The 19,610-nt window shown below is 40.5% G+C and overlaps 1 protein-coding gene across 6 annotated transcripts in view; it reads left to right on the top strand.

Moving 5' to 3' along the window:
- Positions 1 to 19,610, top strand: part of DSCAM (DS cell adhesion molecule) — a 614,601-nt gene that overhangs the window by 380,979 nt on the left and 214,012 nt on the right. For all 6 annotated transcript variants that reach the window (XR_010594753.1, XR_010594754.1, XR_006176627.2 and 3 more), the window contains exon 9: positions 8,913 to 9,191. Coding sequence is in view for 2 of the 6 variants with exons in the window: in XM_005304452.5 (XP_005304509.1) it covers positions 8,913 to 9,191 (279 nt within the window). In the remaining 4 variants the exon portion in view is untranslated. The remainder of the gene's footprint in view (positions 1 to 8,912; positions 9,192 to 19,610) is intronic.

The raw sequence follows: 19,610 nt of genomic DNA, 5'->3' as shown, positions 1-19,610 counted from the left end.
CCAAACTTGACCCATTCTGCTCTGTCCTGTCCAACCTGTCCTTGTTTCAGTCCTATCGTTTCCCCACCTGTGTCCTCCTTCCAGTTCCATTCTCTTCACCTCGTCAATCCCAGTCTCTACTCCTCAGGCTTTTCAATCCCAGTCTTCCCCTCTGAGCTCCCCATCCCAGTCTCCTTGTCCAACCATTTTCAGTTCTCCCTCACCCTCTGGGTACAACTCTTGTTCCCTCTGCATTTGAATTGGGCAGCTTGCTCCTCCATATTGACCGGACCCAAAAGGGGGTGTGACAGCGTGTATAAACCCTGCACTGGTGATAAAGGGTTTAAAGAGGTGCCATGGGCAAGGCTAGCCCCATCCCTCCGGCTCTGTCAATCAAGTCAAGGGTGGAATAAAGACTTAAAAACAGGAAGTTCCCAGCAGCTGCTGGGCAGCTGTGGGAAAGAGCATATGGCAACGCTACATTTCCCAGAGGAGACTCCTGGAAGCCTTCATGGGAACTTCCCTTGGGAAGGCCATTTACCATCCCTGGCCCCATGTGCTTACAAGGAGACAGTGACCCAGTTATACCAGCCAGGTAAGATAGGTCCGGCAAGCCCCAAGGTAAGCTGATTAGTTGCTTGGTGCTGCTACTCTCTACTCCTTTTGGGATTAGAGAAGCTGAGAACAGACAAAACGGACTAGGGGAGTGGGAGCCAAGAACTCCATCCCCAGAAATCCTAGGGACTCCTATTTAGGCAGAGGGGGGCACCCTGAGGACTTTTCAGTGCCCGTCCAGTAGAAAGCACCCATCAACAGCCCGAGAACTGTGACAAGGGAACATTGAGAGCACAAGAGAGACAGGCTCCCTGCTGTCATTTCTGATGCCTGTCCCCCAACCCACCCACAGCCATCCACAGCTGCAATTGCGGGAAAGTTCTGCTCCCCACCCCCCCGCCCCCCGCTGCAAGCCGAGCTGGAGCATGCTGAGTGCAGATAGACTCTCTGGAGTTTTTAGCTGTGAAGTTCTAGCAAGTCTCTATTGAGCAAGTGTGAACTGTGATTTTTCAAAAAGTCATAACTTGGCCAACTGTGGATGGCTTTTTTTCAGGGATAGTGAAGGGCACGTCCCTGGCACAAAAGCCACCTCCCTGACAAATTTGAAGTCCCTGCCCTAAAGCATGGGAGTGCGAGATCTTCTTGAAGGAAAGATTATTAGAATGGTTTACATGAGCATAACAATGTATTTTCCCCCAACCTTGTTTTGGAAACAGCCAAACGATTGTGGCTGAAATTTTCAAAAAAATGTCAGCCCGTGGCAGACACCCAGCATGTACAATTACAGCCCAGACCATTAAAGTAACTGAATACAGGGTGTGTGTATGTGTGTGTGTATATATATAATGATATTTTTTGAAACATATTGTTGAAAAATTAACCCTTCAAATTGTGAGATCAAAATTATTATTATATATTCAAGCTATAGTAAAACCCATCAGAACTAAGTGGTGATTTTTTTGGTCGGTCTCATAGGAGATGCTTCTCAGCTGAACGGCCTGCTCTCATTCACGTTTCTCTTACTGAAACAAATTGAAAAAGAAGCCCAAGAGAGGGGAGGATACAGCATCATTAAATAAATGCAGTGTTAAAATGTAATATCACTGATTCCATAGAGTTTATTTATGTCTATGGTTTAGAGGAAGTTGCACAACCTTACCTTTTGTAAACCTTATAAAAGAATTATATTAGAGGGTTTCTTCTCTGGTAACAGGAAAGCCAATTATGGGCTATTTCTAAGGTATTTTATGTTACAACTGTCTCAATAGCTCCTCTTTGCCTTTCTTGGGAAATGTCTGTTTTTCTCTAATTAATAAATAAAATGTTGCCCATTGATTTGCATTGCAGATCAGAGCATGGGAGGCTGCTTTAGAAAATGAAAACTATATAGGCATGAAAGGAGAAAACTAGAATCTTTCAAGGGTTCTATGGATCTCTTTATACGTTCATCAAACAATCTGCTAGTTCTTTCATGCTTGGTTCAATCGTTAGTATATGTCTGACAGTAAATGTGAGCTTCGTTGCATGCATGTACATAAAGAAGGCCTTACTCCATTTCTGCACTAGTGAGACTAGTGTTGCAAGGTTTGGGGTGAGAAACATTTGTTAGTCTCTAAGGTGCCACAAGTATTCCTGTTCTATTTTTAGCTTTGATATCCTTCCTAGCCTCTGCTGTAAGTGAGCTGAGACAAGGCACTGAGGCCTGAACAGCTTAAATACGCAGTTTGCGTGAAATGATATTTTAACCTTGTATAGGCTTGAGAAAACACTATATGGTGAGACAGCCCTACACTGTGTCCTCTCATTGCTGATATGCTTTGCAACTTCACTATAGTCTAATATTGTATTATTATTCTAATAGTAGGTTAGGGGTTTGTTACAGGAGTGGGTGGGTGAGATTCTGGGGCCTGCGTTGTGCAGGAGGTCAGACTAGATGATCATAATGGTCCCTTCTGACCTTAAAATCTATGAGTCTATGGGTAATACTTTTCAACAAAGCAAGGAAACAGTTTGTGCTGTCTTGTCAGGTGAAAGTTGATGGATATGTCCATTGCATATGCCAGGTGCAAATCAGCTATGATCCCCCTTCCTAGTACTGTTTTATTTTTATATTTTGGAGTACCTTTATATTAATTGGCAACCTTGCTGCTCTTATTGCTATGTTCACATGAAATATCTTCTGTGGGAACCTTCCAAATTCACGTCTCAACTTTTAAAAAATTGTTTTGTATGCATTAACACAGTGTAGAGGTTGCTGAATTCCATTAAAAAAAACACCACAAATGTGACGTATCCTGAGTCATGCAGTAGACAATATATCTGTTCTGCTATGTATTTCTGATTATTTTACTTCCAAAAATGCAAACAATGGCACCGCTGAAAAATAGACGTGGAAGCTGTTACATTGCTATGATTGTACTGTATTTGTGATGGAGAATTAGTCATATACATGTATGTAACAAAATATTTTGTGTACTGTTGTTTAATACAAATAGAAAAGTATGACATATTAATTTTGGTTTGATAACTCTTTATGAAATGTATTGTATTTGTGTGTACAGGGGTAGTAGAGCTGGCTGGGAATTTTTTGAGAAAATAGTTTTTCGTCAAAAAATGCCAATTCATCAAATCGGGCACAGAAACATAGCAGTTTTGATGAAACTTTACTCAAGTCCAGTTTGGAATTTCTTGTGAAAGAGAGAGAGACAGAGCTACCCCAGCACAGCCAATAGTCCAGTGGCTAGGGCACTCATCTTGGATATGAGATACAGGGTCTTAAACCTGAGTTTTCTATATCCCAGTTGAGTGTGCTAACCACTGGGCTGACAACATTAAGGGAAGCACAGCCATCACTGTCTGAAAAATGTCATCCATCTCTACCCTTAACGCCATGTTAATGCAGGATTTTCGTTTGTTTTGGTTTAAGTTCTTTGCATTTGAATTTCCCTTGTTTGGGGGAATTTTTCATTTCCCTTACTGATATTAATTGAAAAAGAAGTCCAAGAGAGAGGACGATGCAGCACAATTTTAAAAGAATGCAGCATTCAAAAGTGATGTCACTGATTTCATAAAGCTTATTTATCTCTGTGATTTAGAGACCTTCCCACTACCTCCTGCTGAAGTTACACCACCTTACCTCCTGCAAACCTGATAGAGGAATTATATCAGGGTGTTTCTTCTCTAATAACTGGCTCTTACTCATTCATTTGAGGGTTATGGCTGGTATATGTGTATGATATATATAATATATGTACTACACATGAATATTATATATGTGTACACACATATATGTAAGATTATAATATCAGGATTATGAATAATGGAAAAGTGGATGTAAAACCAACTGCCTGGGTGTAATTCTGGAATTATGATAGCAGGGGAGTTGGTGTGAAACCAGTATGACTGTCAAAGTAGTTGCAGGAGTCAATTCGAGAGCCAGTAGTCCTTTAAAATCATCCTGCCGGTGGTCCCCTCTCACTTACATCTGTGGCTCTTAGCTCAAGTCCTTTAGTAGATCTCAACATCTCACCTATAACATGAGGAGAGAGGCAATCTCTAGTGTGGCTAAGGCCCAAACTGTGGAAATAGTTAGCTCCCTGTGCAGACAAAGGCATAGTAAGACTCAATGGTTGGAAGCTGATATTACATACATTCAGGCTAGAGCTAAGGTGCAAATGTTTAACAGTGAAGGTAATTACCCATTGGAGCAATTTACCAAGGAACATGTTGGATTCTGTATCAACTGAGATCTTCAAATCAAGATTGATGTCTCTGTAAAGTACATAGTCCAGCTCAACCACAGTTCAATGAAGGAATGACTGGGTGAAAAACTGTAACTTGTGTTATGTGGGAGGTTAAACTACGCATTCACAATGCCCCCTTCTGGCCTTAGAATCTATGTAAACCTTCTTGCATTTCCTAATTTATGAGTGCTTGATTTTGCAATATTTTTAATGTAGGGTTGGGTATTTCGGGGGAGTGGGTACTTTATATATATGTCATTGGCATAGAAGTGAAGAATGCACTATGATACAGTGCCCTGATAAATGAGTGTCTTTGTACAGCAATAGAGTCACACAGATCAGCCCCCCTCCCTTTTTTTTATGCAGTTGCTTAGCAAAGCCTTTTAGAACATTGTTTCTCCCTTTTCAGGACAGGCTAGATTAACACTTAGCAATGAACCCAGGACATACGGAGACAGTAGCTCAGATCAATAAATGTCATTAGCAGATGTAACGTTAGCAGATGTCTAGTCTGTTTATTTGGTCACTCTTTTCAGTTTGGAATAAATATTTTGATGAATGATAATCCCTGCTGATAAGGTTCAATATGCTGCAGTAAGGGGCAGACAATTGAAAGTCTAATGCTCCAGTGACTAAGTTGGATTCTGCACCTAGTAACACACAACTGATGAAACTGTTTAGGAGAAACCAGATGTTGTTAAGGAAATTTACAAAGAGCTCGACTGTGGCTAGTCCTGGGTGTCTGCACAAGGCCCAGACACTGTCCTGATCCTTGCACTCTCAATGCATAAAAACCAAGTGACTCCAGTCCAAATGGAGGTGAGTAAGCGCCCCAAAGGGGCAGAACAAGTTGATGAGGGTCAGGCCATTATTTGTATCAGCCAGGGGATCTAGACCAGTCTGGGAAGGGGAGTTCACTCTGTACCCTGTGAAAGGGTGTGTCAGAAGCCATTCATGTAGGTGTTTCTGTTTGCATGCTGCAGAAAAATCCACTAAGGAACAGTGATACAAAGTGACAACAACCTCAATTTCACTGTGGGGGACCACAGGGGGTGAGGGTGGCAATGCTCACAGGGAAGATTGCAAAGACTGATTAGTTGGAGGATGTACTGTTTCAATGAATCCCCTCAGCAATTTCCTCCAACAAGGTTGCTGTGGACCTTTGGCCAAGATATTAAAGCTGCTTCTCTCCTGGAAGGCAGTGGTGAAAACTGAAGGTAATCAAAGGAATCTCTCACAGGTGCGCTTGCTGGGGCAAGGAGACATAATTTGAACATTTCTGCACTAGTGAGCCTGACCAATGATCCTCTTCTTAAATAAAATAAGTGCTTTTAGCTTCAGCATTCCTAAAACATTTCAAGAGCTGGAATTTGCACTGTTTTACCCCAGGCTTACTCTTCACTGGATCTTTCCTTGTCCTACTCAATGTTTTCTTTCTTACCATGGGAGTGGAAAAACAATCCACGAGCATATGGGGAAAAGCCCACAGGCTCTGGAGACCTGTTTGCTCAAGTCCAAGCTTTTGCCAAACAGGAAAGAATGTTTGTTATAGCAGTACATTTTAGCAACACAATTTTTGAAGTATTTGTTATAGTATACTTGTCTGTACTTCTAAAAGTACTATATGGCCCTGTGTTACACTCCAATGTAACTGCAGTTATACCAGCATAAAACTGGAGTAATACAGTGGTAAGGTGGGCTTTGTATTTTTTAAAAGAAATGAAATAGTTTCTTTAAAAAGAAGAACAGGAGTACTTGTGGCACCTTAGAGACTAACTTAGTCTCTAAGGTGCCACAAGTACTCCTGTTCTTCTTTTTTGCGGATACAGACTAACACGGCTGCTACTCTGAAACCTGTCATAGTTTCTTTAGTTGGGGATAGATGCAACCTTTGTACAAATTGTATTTATTCAAACATGACATATCAGAAATTTCTCTCTTATAGCCACTTTATTTTAGAAATATTGGGACATATTTTGCCTAATGATTTTTTGTTGTCTGTCATTGGGTTCTTGAGATGTGAAGTATATTTGTTTTCCAAGAACATACCTGCTCGGGTTAGCTCATTGAAGCTGTCTTGAGCAACTCAAGCATACAAATATAATATCAGATTAGCTGTTAGCAACAAGTTGGAGTTGTCACTGAAATATTGAAATTGATCAAAGCAATGATACTAATAACATATTGGTTTTAAAAAATATTCTCTGCCAGGACACCAAACTGCTACAGGTTACGTGCCTGTTAAAGGTTATACAACAGGAGTAAACAGTGGTCTGTCTCATTTATGCTCTAATAACCTGTTTGGAGAGACAATGTGCTGGTCTTCAAAATGTCACAACTACTTTCTAAATTCCATCTGAAAACTGCTACATAGTGGTGAAGTCAACCTACATATTATAATGCAAGAGATTAGGGTGGAGAGGCTAAATTCAATACCTTGCAAAAAGTTGCTCAAAAATTTGAATGTTAATTTGATCCTTCAGAATCGCCAAAATTAGGGTGGGAATTTCATGAGACGAGTCTTTCTTGCAAGTTTCTGGAACTTTCCACGAGTACTTAAGCCAAAAATTGCCCCAGACTATACACCTGCTTCTGATCCCAGCAAGAAACTGGAAGTATAGATGTGTGAATTATTTTCAGATATTACATAAAAACATTCCCTATTCAGTCTGAACTGCTTTGCTGATGTCTAGTACAGCGTATCTAATACTTTCAGGCTTTAATGCAATCTCTATCAAATATTTGCTAGATTTGGAAGCCATGACAAGTAAGGTCAGGTGACTTTCTGCATGTGAGCCTGTACTCCTAAATTAGCATCTTTACTTCAAGCTATACTACTCTTAGGGTCCTCTGAATTGACATTTTTGAATGGGGAAGGGGGAAAGCCAGTACTTTGTTCCTCTTTGTCTCCATTTTCACGACTATGGAAATGTCAATCTCAAAAATACAAGTTGAAGAAAGAACAATTCAAAGAACCCTAACCCACACTCTGTATAGCCATTTTTGTCATCAACGTGAATGGGAATTGGGACTGTTCCAATGTCCAACATCTGACAATAATTTACTGGATCAGTATGGACTGTCACTGCTACCTGAAAGAATGTTTCTACTATCAACAACAGCAAGGCTTCCAAATTCAAATTATTTTTTCTTCGGTCTCTTGACATCTATCCCATGATTCTGTTATACGAGCTTATGCAAATGGGTGAAGTTAATATCAGAACTTCACATATTTATTATTTCTCTGATTAATTTGTAGACACAAATCATAGTCTTTGACATATTAAACCTAAAGTGCTTCATTTTTCCCTCAGATACAAGGCCCATGCACAATGTTTAATTCCAGTTAAGCCTTCTTAATAAACACATGATGTGTTGAACTAGGCCTCTTAATAGGGCTTGCATGGGACTGAAGTAGTGCACAGACCTTTTGCTGCCCTTGTGCATAGAAATTAATTTGACCCTAAGGTTCTGATCTTGCAAATACCTATGCATATGCTTAACTTTAAGCATCTGAGTAGTCCCATTTGAAGACAGTAGGGATAATTATGTGGCTGTGAGTAACTGTTTGCAGAGTTGTCTAATGGTTAGAACACGAAATTCTATTCCAGACTTATTCTGTGATGTCAGAAAGTCACTAAGGCCTAAATCCTCAAAGGTATTTAATGATTTCTCATTGAAATCAATTGGCAGTAGGTGCCTAAATACCTCTTGAGGATCTCAGCCTAAGACCTGATTCTGCAAGGTGCTGACTCTTCCCAGAGCATACTTAGCGCCCTTGATTTCTATGAGAGTCTAGAGTGCTCAGAACTAGATCTGGGCAGGAATTTTTCAACAAAACATTTTTTCATCAGAACCAAAACTTTTCACAGAAAGGTATCGATTTTGATAAAACTTTAGTGGGGAAGGTTTCTCAAATCAGGGATAGAACTGAGAGAGAGGGACAGACACCCATCCACCATAGAATAGCCAGTAGTCCAGTGGCTAGGGCACTCATCTGGGATGTCAGACAACACAAGTTTAATCCCCTGTTCTTAATCGGAGCGGGAACTTGAACGTGGGTCTCCCCCACCTCCCAGGGGAGTGTTCTAACCCTCGGCTATTCTGAGATGGGTTTCCTTCTTGCTCTAATTTTTCTCACACAAAATTAAAAGGTCTCAATTTTTGTCCCAATGCACAACACCACCAAATGCTGTAGCCTTAACATTTTTTGCAAAATGGAAGTTTTGTTTTCTGGGAGGCCTTACTGAGAATGTTTCAGGAACCACAACTTGCTGGATCAGCATGTAATGGTCTGATTTTAAGAGGTGCTGAGCACTCACAGGTGCCATTGACTTCAGTTGGAATTGTAGGTGATCAGTATCTCTGAGGGTCTTGTCACCTCAGTTTATCCATCTGTTAGATGGGAGAAATAATGCCTACATCATAGAGGTGCTGTAAAACTTATTTAATTAATGTAAATCATATTGAGATCCTTGGATAAAAACTGCTATGTAGTTACTATTTTTTATTACTATTACATATGCGACATACCAGCTGGCAGGCTGAGAATAGTTTTCTTTTCAACAATTATCAGTGTTTTCCATAATTATACTATATTTGCAATAACTTTTTTCTTTTAATTTTTCATTTCAGTTCCACCTTTCATCCAGCCTTTTGAGTTTCCAAGGTTCTCCATTGGACAGCGAGTCTTCGTTCCATGTGTTGTGGTCTCAGGGGATTTGCCAATCACAATCACCTGGCAGAAGGATGGCAGGCCAATCCCAGCCAGCCTTGGAGTAACTATTGACAACATTGACTTCACCAGCTCCTTAAGGATTTTTAATCTTTCACTGATGCACAATGGGAATTATACCTGTATAGCTAGAAATGACGCTGCAGCTGTGGAGCGCCAAAGCCAATTAATTGTGAGAGGTAAGATATGTAATTAGTCTGAAGGGCACCAATTAAATAGAAGTCAGCAATATTTCCAAATGAGCACTGTTTGATGGAGGTATAAAATCGTGGAATATAAGGGGTAATCCCTCAGGCCTAACAAACTCTGTCTTTGAGGGGAGGGATAGCTCAGTGGTTTCAGCATTAGCCTACTAAACCCACAGTTAGGAGTTCAATTCTTGAGGGGGCCATTTAGGAATCTGGGGCAAAAATCTGTTTGGGGATTGGTCCTACTTTGAGCAGGGGGTTGGACTAAATGACCTTTTGAGGTACCTTCCAATCCTGATATTCTATGATTCTTTCATCTTAAAGAACACATAACAATAAAGCAGAAAAACAAACATAACTTTTTCTTTCTGAAAGTACTGAGCCTTGAACCTAATCAGCAACCAAGGAATTCATTAGGGCACAGATGGGTGCCATGGGATTTAATTTATGGAAAATATTTTGAAGCACCAACCCACTCATATTTTAGGAACAAAGCATTTAAACTGCTATTATATTAGTTTCCCTTTATTGGTGTTCTAGTATGATTCTCCGTATTTTTAATTTAGAAGAACAGTATCTCCTACAAAGCATGCTAATAAACTGGAGAACATGAAAATTTCTAGGAACTGCCTTTAGCAGTTTCCTCCTGCTTATCAGTTTTTAAAATATTATTTGTGGCACCTTAGAGACTAACAAATGTATTTGGGCATAAGCATAAGCTTTCATGGGCTAAAACCCACTTCATCAGATGCATGGAGTAGAAAATACAGTAGGAAGATATATATATACAGAGAACATGAAAAGATGGGGGTTGCCATACCAACTCTAACGAGACTAATCAATTAAGGTGGGCTATTATCAGCTGGAAAAAAAAACTTTTGTAGTGATAATCAGGATGTCTCATTTCAAACAGTTAACTAAAAGGTGGGAGTAACAGTAGGGGGGGAAATTAGCAAGGGGAAATAATTTTTAGTTTGTGTAATGACCCATCCACTCCCATCTTTATTCAAGCCTAATTTAATGGTGTCCAGTTTGCAAATTAATTCCAGTTCTGCAGTTTCTCATTGGAGTCTGTTTTTGAAGGTTTTTTTTGTTGAAGAATTGCAACTTTATCTGTAATTGAGTGTCCAGGGAGGTTGAAGTGTTCTCCGATTGGTTTTTGAATGTTATAATTCTTGACATCTTATTTGTGTCCATTTATTCTTTTGCATAGAGACTGTCCAGTTTGGCCAATGTACATGGCAGAGGGGCATTGCTGGCACATGATGACATATATCACATCGTAGATGTGCAGGTGAATGAGCCCCTGATGGTGTGGCTGATGTGATTAGATCCTATGATGGTGTCCCTTGAATAGATTTGTGGACAGAGTTGGCAACGGGCCTTGTTGCAAGGATAGGTTCCTGGGTTAGTGTTTTTGTTGTGTGGTGTGTGGTTGCTGGTGAGTATTTGCTTCAGGTTGGGGTGCTGTCTATAAGCAAGGACTGACCTGTCTCCCAAGATCTGTGAGAGTGAGGAATCGTCCTTCAAGATAGGTTATAGATCCTTGATGATGCGCTGGAGAGGTTTTAGTTGGGGGCTGAAAGTGATGGCTAGTGGCGTTCTGTTACTTTCTTTGTTGGGCTTGTCCTGTAGTAGGTGACTTTTGGGTACTCTTCTGGCTCTGTCAATCTGTTTCTTCACTTCAGCAGGTGGGTATTGTAGTTTTAAGAATGCTTGATAGAGATCTTGTAGGTGTTTTTCTCTGTCTGAGGTATTGGAGCAAATGTGGTTGTATCTTAGAGCTTGGCTGTAGACAGTGGATCATGTGAGGTGGTCTGGATGAAAGCTGGAGGCATGTAGGTAAGTATAGCGGTCAGCAGGTTTCTGGTATAGGGTGGTGATTATGTGACCATCACTTATTAGCACTATAGTGTCCAGGAAGTGGATCTCTTGTGTTGACTGGTCCAGGCTGAGGTTGATGGTGGGATGGAAATTGTTGAAATCATGGTGGAATTCCTCAAGGGCTTCTTTTCCATGGGTCCAGATGATAAAGATGTCATCAATGTAGTGCATGTAGAGTAGGGGTGTTAGGGGACAAGAGCTGAGGAAGCATTGTTCTAAGTCAGCCATAAAAATGTTGACATACTGTGGGGCCATGCGGGTACACATAGCAGTGCCACTGACTTGAAGGTATACATTGTCCCAAAATGTGAAATAGTTGTGGGTGAGGACAATGTCACAAAGTTCAGCCACCAGGTTTGCTGTGACATTATCGGGGATACTGTTCCTGACAGCTTGTAGTCCATCTTTGTGTGGAATGTTGGTGTAGAGGGCTTCTACATCCATAGTGGCCAGGATCGTGTTTTCTGGAAGATCACCAATGGATTGTAGTTTCCTCAGGAAGTCAGTGGTGTCTCGAAGATAGCTGAAAGTCAGAGGTGAAAGTAAGCCGGTACGGTCTGGTACGGCATACCAGCAAGAGCCGGTATGCCGTGCCAGACTAGACTGTCTTCCCCGGCGGTGATTTAAAGGGCTCAGAGCTCCAGCCACTGCAGGGAACCCCGGGCCCTTTAAATCATTGCCAGAGCTCCGGCAGCGGGGCTCGGGTGGCACTTTAAAGGACCTGGGGCTCCCCTCAGTGTCTGGAGCCCCAGGCTCTTTAAATCACCGCCGGAGCCCTGCTACCCCAGGTTAGCGGCGGCAGGGCTCCCATAGTGATTTAAAGGGCCCGGAGCTCCGCAGCGGTCAGAGCCCTGCGCCCTTTAATTCGCCCCTGAGCCCCGGGGCTCCTAGCCGCCTCTGCAGCTGGTAGCTCCAGGGTGATTTAAAGGCCCTGGGGCTCCCAGCCACAGCCGGAGTCCCAGGGCCTTTTAATATTGAAAAGTCCCGCCTATTCTGCTTGAGGCCAGGCCTCTTCCAGTTGAGGTCACGCCCCTGCTCAGGACTCCGGCATACCGGTAAGTCCTTTAAGTTACTTTCACCCCTGCTGGGAGTGCTGGTAGCGTAGGGCCTGAGGAGAGAGTCTACATAGCCAGACAGTCCTGCTGTCAGGGTGCCAATGCCTGAGATGATGGGGCGTCCAGGATTCCCAATTTTATGGATTTTGGGTAGTAGATAGAATACCCTGGTCAGGGTTCTAGGGGTGTGTCTGTGCAGATTTGTTGCTGTGCTTTTTCAGGGAGTTTCTTGAGCAGATGGTGTAGTTTCTTTTGGTAACCCTCAGGGGGATCAGAGGGTAATTACTTGTAGAATGTGATGTTAGAGAGCTGCCTAGCAGCCTCTCGTTCATATTCTGACCTATTCATGATGACGACAGTTAGAGTTAGTCTCTAAGGTGCCACAAGTACTCCTCGTTCTTTTTGTTGATATAGACTAACACGGATACCACTCTAAAACATTATTGTAATTAGCTAGATATTGACCTTCTGTGTCTTTGCACCTGCTCTAAACTCATAATCTCTGGAATGCGAATATAGGATCCAAAAAGTTAGAGATGGAAAAGACCTGTTAGAAGAGATACTCTGGAATTTCTTTTTCCTGTAAACAAATTCAGGAAAACAAAAAAATTTGTTTTTGTAAAAGATTTTCTGCCACATTTTTTGGGTTTCCATTACAAAGAGAGAGAGAGAGAGAGAGAGAGAGATGTATTTTCAGTTTCAGCAACCAAACGCACCCCTTCCCCCATGAAAAAAAATTATTGCAAGGAAAAATGTTTAGTTTCATTGAAATTTTGTTTGTTCAGACAAAATTTTTCAGTTTTTGATTTTTTTTAATTATACCTCTGAAAAATTATAATTAAAAGTAGATATTTCCAACTGAAATTTCTCCTTTTGATGAAAAAGCCATTTCATAAAAAAAGCTATTGATGAAAAGTCATTGAAAAAAATTGAAAAAAAAAAATTTCAACCAGCTTTATATATTATATTTAACCCATTTCCTGGGGCCCAGTGCTAGATTATTCCCTTTGGTATATTCTCAAGTTTACTATCCTATTATAATATTATTACAAGTATTTTTGTTATTGTGTTTTAGTAGTACCCAAAGACCGCAGTCAGAATTGGGACCCCATTGTGTGAGGTGCTGTACAAAGACACAGTACCTACCCTGAAGAGTTTACTGTCCATGAAGACAAAAACAGACAAAGACAGGGGGGAACAGGGATCCAATTTACAAGCTGGGGCCCCATTTCAAGAAAGCCCTTAAGGAGATGCTTAAATTCCTCCTTATTCAAGAAGCACTTAAGTGCTTAACTGTTAACTTGAAGGCATGTTTATATTTCATTTGGGGTTTAAGTATGGGCATAATTTGAAGCATGTGCTAAAGTATTAACCTGAACAAGGATGCTTTCCTGAATCAAGGCCAGAATGGTGTGAGTGTGTGTGTGTTAGTTTTCTAAATAAACAAAGCAGTTTTCCCCTATGTAACGGGAGAATAAATGGTACTGAAGCTCTTCCCGTTTCTAATCCATATTGTGCAACAGCTTCTAAACAATATGCTCTGGACTTAAACACTGGCCTTACCATCCGGCAGGGGATGGGTTCTTGGAAAAGTCTCATTTATGTGAAGTGTGTGGGTTTTTTATACAAGAATAGCGAGAAATCATGTGTGCTGGTATGGAAAAGTCAAGAGAAATATGACTGTTCATCGTAAATATTATTCTCCCTTATTGCTCTTTACACTGATGTTATTAATTTAAAAGTTGAATTAAAATGCTTTTTATAAAATAATTACATTTAAAAATATTTGCTAGTCTAGATAATTTAACAGCACATGGGTAGACTTAAAATAGCATCTAAATACCCTGCAATCCAAAATTTAATTGAAGAGCATTTTATCTGCCAACAGTTGATTTTAGGGGTCTGAATTTCTCCTGCAGTGGCTGTTGACAACATCATTAATACCTACAATACTGTAAAGCAGAATAGGAAATTGTTTATTACCGGTGAGGGTATAAACTTTTGAAGGGTCCATAAATTGGGGAGAAAATAATCTTCAATTATTCTCTGTCAAATCATATTTATCTGTAATTTTTAAACATGCATATCTTTGTTAGTTTTGGGGGGCTGTCAAATAAGTCTTGTGTTATTTTTAGTGTTTTAATTTGCCTTTAGACTCTGACATTTTGCAGGCAATAAAAATGGTGATGATGGAAAACATTATTTTCTTTGAATTGCGTGCATCTTAGGTCAGATCCTTCACCATGCTCCAGCCCTGTAGTGCTACATAAAAGTGCCAGAGTGACCCCAGTGCTGTCTGAATTAGGCCTACCCTGCCTATACATCACTAGAAGGCCTCTCCTCTAGTCCTTTGTCTTAAAAAATAAACTCACCTACTTGAAGGGAAATCCATCCACTCTCTTCTTTCAAAGATAGCTGGTAATCAAGCCAAATGAATGAAAATGAGGTTCATTTTTATAAACTCATGCTATGCTGGCTCCTGTCAGTTTTTATAGAAAAGTCCTCTAGAATTTACTAGGGATTAAATCAATATGGCTATGTCAAAATTACTCTCAAATCTATATTAATTATTGTTATTATTATTTTGATTATTTTATTTCTGGGCGCACCCTCAATGTGCAACACACTATACAAACACAAAAGAAAGAAAATGACTCCTGCCGTAAAAAGCTTTCACAGAATTTCAGAGAACTATGTCCTTCCTATAGAATTTTTAAACCATTTTACAGAATTAAATTCAGCATTGTCTCTCTTCAATAGGCTGGTTAAAAATTCTGCAGAAAGGTTATGATTAATAATTCCTCTGGGGCTTTTCTAATACAGGAGTAAAATAACTGTGAAATAAAAAGTGTAGTCAGAAGTGTTTTAATTGGTGAGAAAAACCCTCATAAATATATTATGAATTCACAAATTCTGAAATACTACTAGAACAGAGATTTCAAAGAAAGCAATGTGCGCATGCATAAATCATGATTTTAACTTCTTTTGTGTGAACACATCATGAGTTTAAATTGAGATAAGGTCTTTAAATACTGTACCTAATAACCCCCCATAATGCATTTAGTGGAAATGTGATTTCATTTTGTGCTTGCTTGGTCTATCTTATATTGTCAGACAGTTAAGCAGCCCATGAGGAGTTCCAGAGCCTTGAATGTTCCATAAAGGAAGAGAGTCTGTGTCTGCTTACTGACATTTTGAAAACATTTCCTAACAAATATAGACTCTGATTGAAAAGTAAGGAAAGGAAGACAAACGGTCATTGTCGTTATTGAACACTCCATTTAATTTCCTTGTTGGTATTTACATTGCAGTTGAAGGCTATTCTTGAAAAGCTCACGTCATATTTAGTGTTCTCATTTGACGTACCTGATCAACATGAACTGCTATGCATTGTCTCACTTGGCCAAAGAACATCTCTTTTCTAGAATTGCAGAGCAAATGGTTTCACTAAACCCGCTAAATTGACCCCATAGGTCCAATTATCAAATTTAATAACTGTTCATCTCTGCTAAAAAACAGTGTGTAATGATCTTATTCATTAATACATCAATGGCTGCTTTGGTGTTTAAATTTCTTCCATCATTTTGACAGTATGACCTAAATGTAAACTACAAATGTTCCATGTAAAAATGGAACATTGTATTCTGGGCCAATCTCTTGGATTGTTTTGCCTCTGACTCCAGGGACTCACTAGAAAAGCTCATGTTAGGAGTCTTCAGAATTACTCTCTGGTATAATGTACTGTTAACGATAGTTGGGATAAAAAAATACTGTTTTTAAAATTCGGTCAGGAAGGATATCTGGGTTTATGAAAAGCAAAATTAAATTAAAGAACAGCAGTGGTTATGTAATCATTTATTTTAAGTAACCTTGGATCAAGTCCATCAATATGACACTGGTGAACAGTGTGTAATTAGATCACTGATTGACCTTTCCCTAACTTTTTGGGACTTTTTCAGACAAGCAGATGATAAAATATTTCCTAGTCTAAAAAATGTCACCGTGGCACTAAATTTTATCTTCCGCAATCTGTTTTGATTTCTTTGAACCGTTGTTTTCTCTTTGTTAAAGCCTGAAACTTTTACTCATGATATTGAGGGAAAATACCTTTTAGGTCCCTCTGACTTCAGCCATTAAATAGTTTGAGATGACCTAGGCAACTCAATCCTTAGCACAGATCCATCGGTCACGGGAAACGAGTGAGCCTTAAAGAAACTCAATGCTAAATTAATATAAAATGTCTACCTTTATAAGCTCAGGAGCCAAAGCTGCTGGAACAAAGGTAATATTCAGAAAGGAATCACTCCATCATAGTCTCATTCTATTTTTGAATATATTTGTGAAGTGATGTGTAGGCAGGGTAGGCCAAAGCATTAATAACACAGCAAGAGGTGCACCAGACTAATGGCTGTCTTCCCAGAGTTGACTTTACTTAAGCTCATCAGCCTGGTCAACTTGAAGAAATCCTTACTAGGCAGATTTTCTTGATTTCTCCAAGGTCCAATGAATGCCTTGAAGAAACTGGACCATGAGAGCATCTTTATAGGGCAAAACTAGATCAAAAGTCAAAATCAAAAGATGACAGCTTGTGTGTGTATGTTCGAAAACTATATTGGTAACACTGAAGTAATCACTCATTTGTAAATAAAATTGCAGGGGGTAGGGATTGAGAAAAACAAAAAAACAAACAAAAAAAGCATTATAAAAAGAGAAATTGACAATGTCCTTTCTTTTTATCACCTGGTTACTTCCCATTCCAGTCATAGAAGAAGGAAGTCCTTTGCCTTGGCTAGAAGAAAAAGAAAATAAGTAGCTGAAAGATTATTGGGGGGAGGGATAGCTCAGTGGTTTGAGCATTGACCTACTAAACCCAGGGTTGTGAGTTCAATCCTTGAGGGGGCCACTTAGGGATCTGGGGCAAAATCAGTACTTGGTCTTGATGGTGAAGGCAGGGGGCTGGACTCAATGACTTTCCAAGGTCCCTTCCAGTTCTAGGAGATAGGATCTCTCTATTTATTTATCATTGAACTACTGTAAAAGTCTGTGTCATTTTGCTTTGTTGTAGCAACATTTCTGGTGTCCAGTGGAAATCTAGTAATAGCAATAAAGATACCAGCCCAACTGGCACAAAATGGTGTTCTTGTAGGTAGTCTTTACAGAGAGACCAAAGTTTGAATGGGCATAGAAATGAATTCCTTTATTACTCATAATTGTAAGGGTTGAAGCACTCTATATTTGTGGATCTGTGTGGGAAAGCTTTTATGCTGCTGTTCATGCTGTATTTGTTCAGTAGCTAAATATTAGACTCCAATTTCCACAGTTGTCAATCTGGCACTAAATTCGATAATAGTAGCAATAAATTAATAATGATAAATTATATACACACATCTGATCCTGAAGGATACAAACCATTTCACAAAATTATTGTTCCTTTTCGTAAAACAAGTAATCACATATCATGCTTCAGGGCATCGGCTGATCACTGTGGGACTGGGATTTCCTCTCCCCCGCTCCTCATGTACAACACTGTACGCCCAACTGACCAGGTACACCTTGACAGGGTTTTTTTTTTTTAAATCCTCTTAAGCGTCATGCTCATGGTAGGCTATAGCCTGAGTGTGTGATGGACCAGCTTGTCCTATGGAAAATTATGCTTGTACATAGCACCACTGAACAGCAACCACAACTGTTGTGGTAAAGTGGTAATCAGCTAATGTACAACATGCTGCTCCTGAGAGGGGAAATTTTGGCTAAGGATATCTGAGCAAAACCATACATTATGGAAGTACAGTGGAATCTGTAGTGTCCATAAAGAGCAGCCCAGAGCATGATTTTTAAGGCCTTCTCTGAAAGGCATTCACCCCCAAAGTACAAGAAATTCAACTTATCCCTCTAGGACAGTGGTTTTCAAACGTTGGGCCACGACCCTGTACTAGGAACCGCCCAATGGGAGCTGGCATGGGGTGGTGCCTGTGGGCGAGAGCCGCGTGGAGCCGGACCACTTACAGGGCGCAGTGTAGTCTGCAGTGCTAGGACAGGCGGGAAGCCTGCCTCTGCACCCCGGCTGCCCCACTGACCAGGAGCCGCTAGAGCTAAGCTTGTACTCCAACTCCATGCCCCAATCCTCTGCCCCAGCCCTGAGCCCCTCCCCAAACCCGGAGCCCCCTCCCACACCCCAAACCCTTCATCCCCAGCCCCATCCCAGAGCCTGCACCCCGAGCTGGAGCCCTCACCGCCCTTCACCAGAACCCCCTGCCCCAGTCCAGAGCACCCTCCCACACCCTGAACCCCTCATTCCCGGTCCCATCCCACAGCCCTCACCCCTGCATTCCAACCCTCTGCCCCAGCCTTGAGCCCCCTCCCACACCTGAAACCCCCCGTCCCCAGCTCCATTGGGTCATGGGCATCAACAATTCTCTTCAACTGGGTTGCCAGAAAAAAGCTTGAAAACCACTGCTCTAGGAGGAATGTGAGACCATGTCTGGACATGAACAAGTGATTCTAGGGAGTCAGACTTTAATCCTATGTCACTAAGCCACCTGTCCCATCATGATGAGAAGCCAAAGTCTGGTAGGTTGGGCATAGGACTGGGAGTCAGGAGAGCTAGATTCTAACTCATAGTTGACATCTTCAGAGGTGCTGAACTCATCAGAAGTTGTGATTGGTCAGCACCGTTTATATGAAGCCTGTGTGTGACATGGGGTCTCTGTGGTGTAGTTACCCTGTCTGTAAACCTGGAGTAATGATACTGACCCATTTTTGTAACGTGTTTTGAGATTCACAGATAACAAATATATCTGTGAATCTCAAAACACTTTACAAAAATGGGTCCGTATTGTAACATTGTAGCCTCCACTTTTTTGAAGGACAAAATAAGTCCCGTATTTATCTAGTTGCATATTATCTTAGAGTATCATTTATAGTTACTAGACTACTCTGTTCATTTATTATTGTATTAGCAATGTTTAGGTGATATAGTATCTTGCACCTTGGAAAATCAAGGGTAAAGATACTGATTCTGTACTGGACACATCTTTATTCTCAACTTTTGACAATGTTACTTGGATTTTAATCTCTGAATACCTATGCTCTTGAATTGACCCATTATCCACTGACTCAGAGCCCATCTCTATCAAGCCCTGTCAAGCTGAGTACAACACATTTCCATCCAATTCTGGAGGAAATTCAAGTGTCTCATTAGTTTTAAAATGATGTCTCCTTTATTATAAATATGTCCATTTTCCATCATATCCTTGTATGAGGCAGGTGCTACTCTAATCAGAACTGTAGCCTTTTGTTTCTGGGTCTCAGGCAGTCTCCTTTGTATGCACCATATCGTTTTACCAAAAATGCCTTACAGGATGTTTCCTGAATCAGGCAAAGTATTTGTTTTACAGAATGTTAGCAGTTTATTTTCATGCAAGAATTTACAGATGGTCACCTCTTTATTGATTTGGGGAAATCTTGAAGA

This window comes from Chrysemys picta, chromosome 1 (genome assembly GCF_011386835.1).
Source record: "Chrysemys picta bellii isolate R12L10 chromosome 1, ASM1138683v2, whole genome shotgun sequence".
NCBI classification, from domain to species: domain Eukaryota; kingdom Metazoa; phylum Chordata; order Testudines; family Emydidae; genus Chrysemys; species Chrysemys picta.
This window is presented reverse-complemented; position numbering and strand designations above follow the sequence as displayed.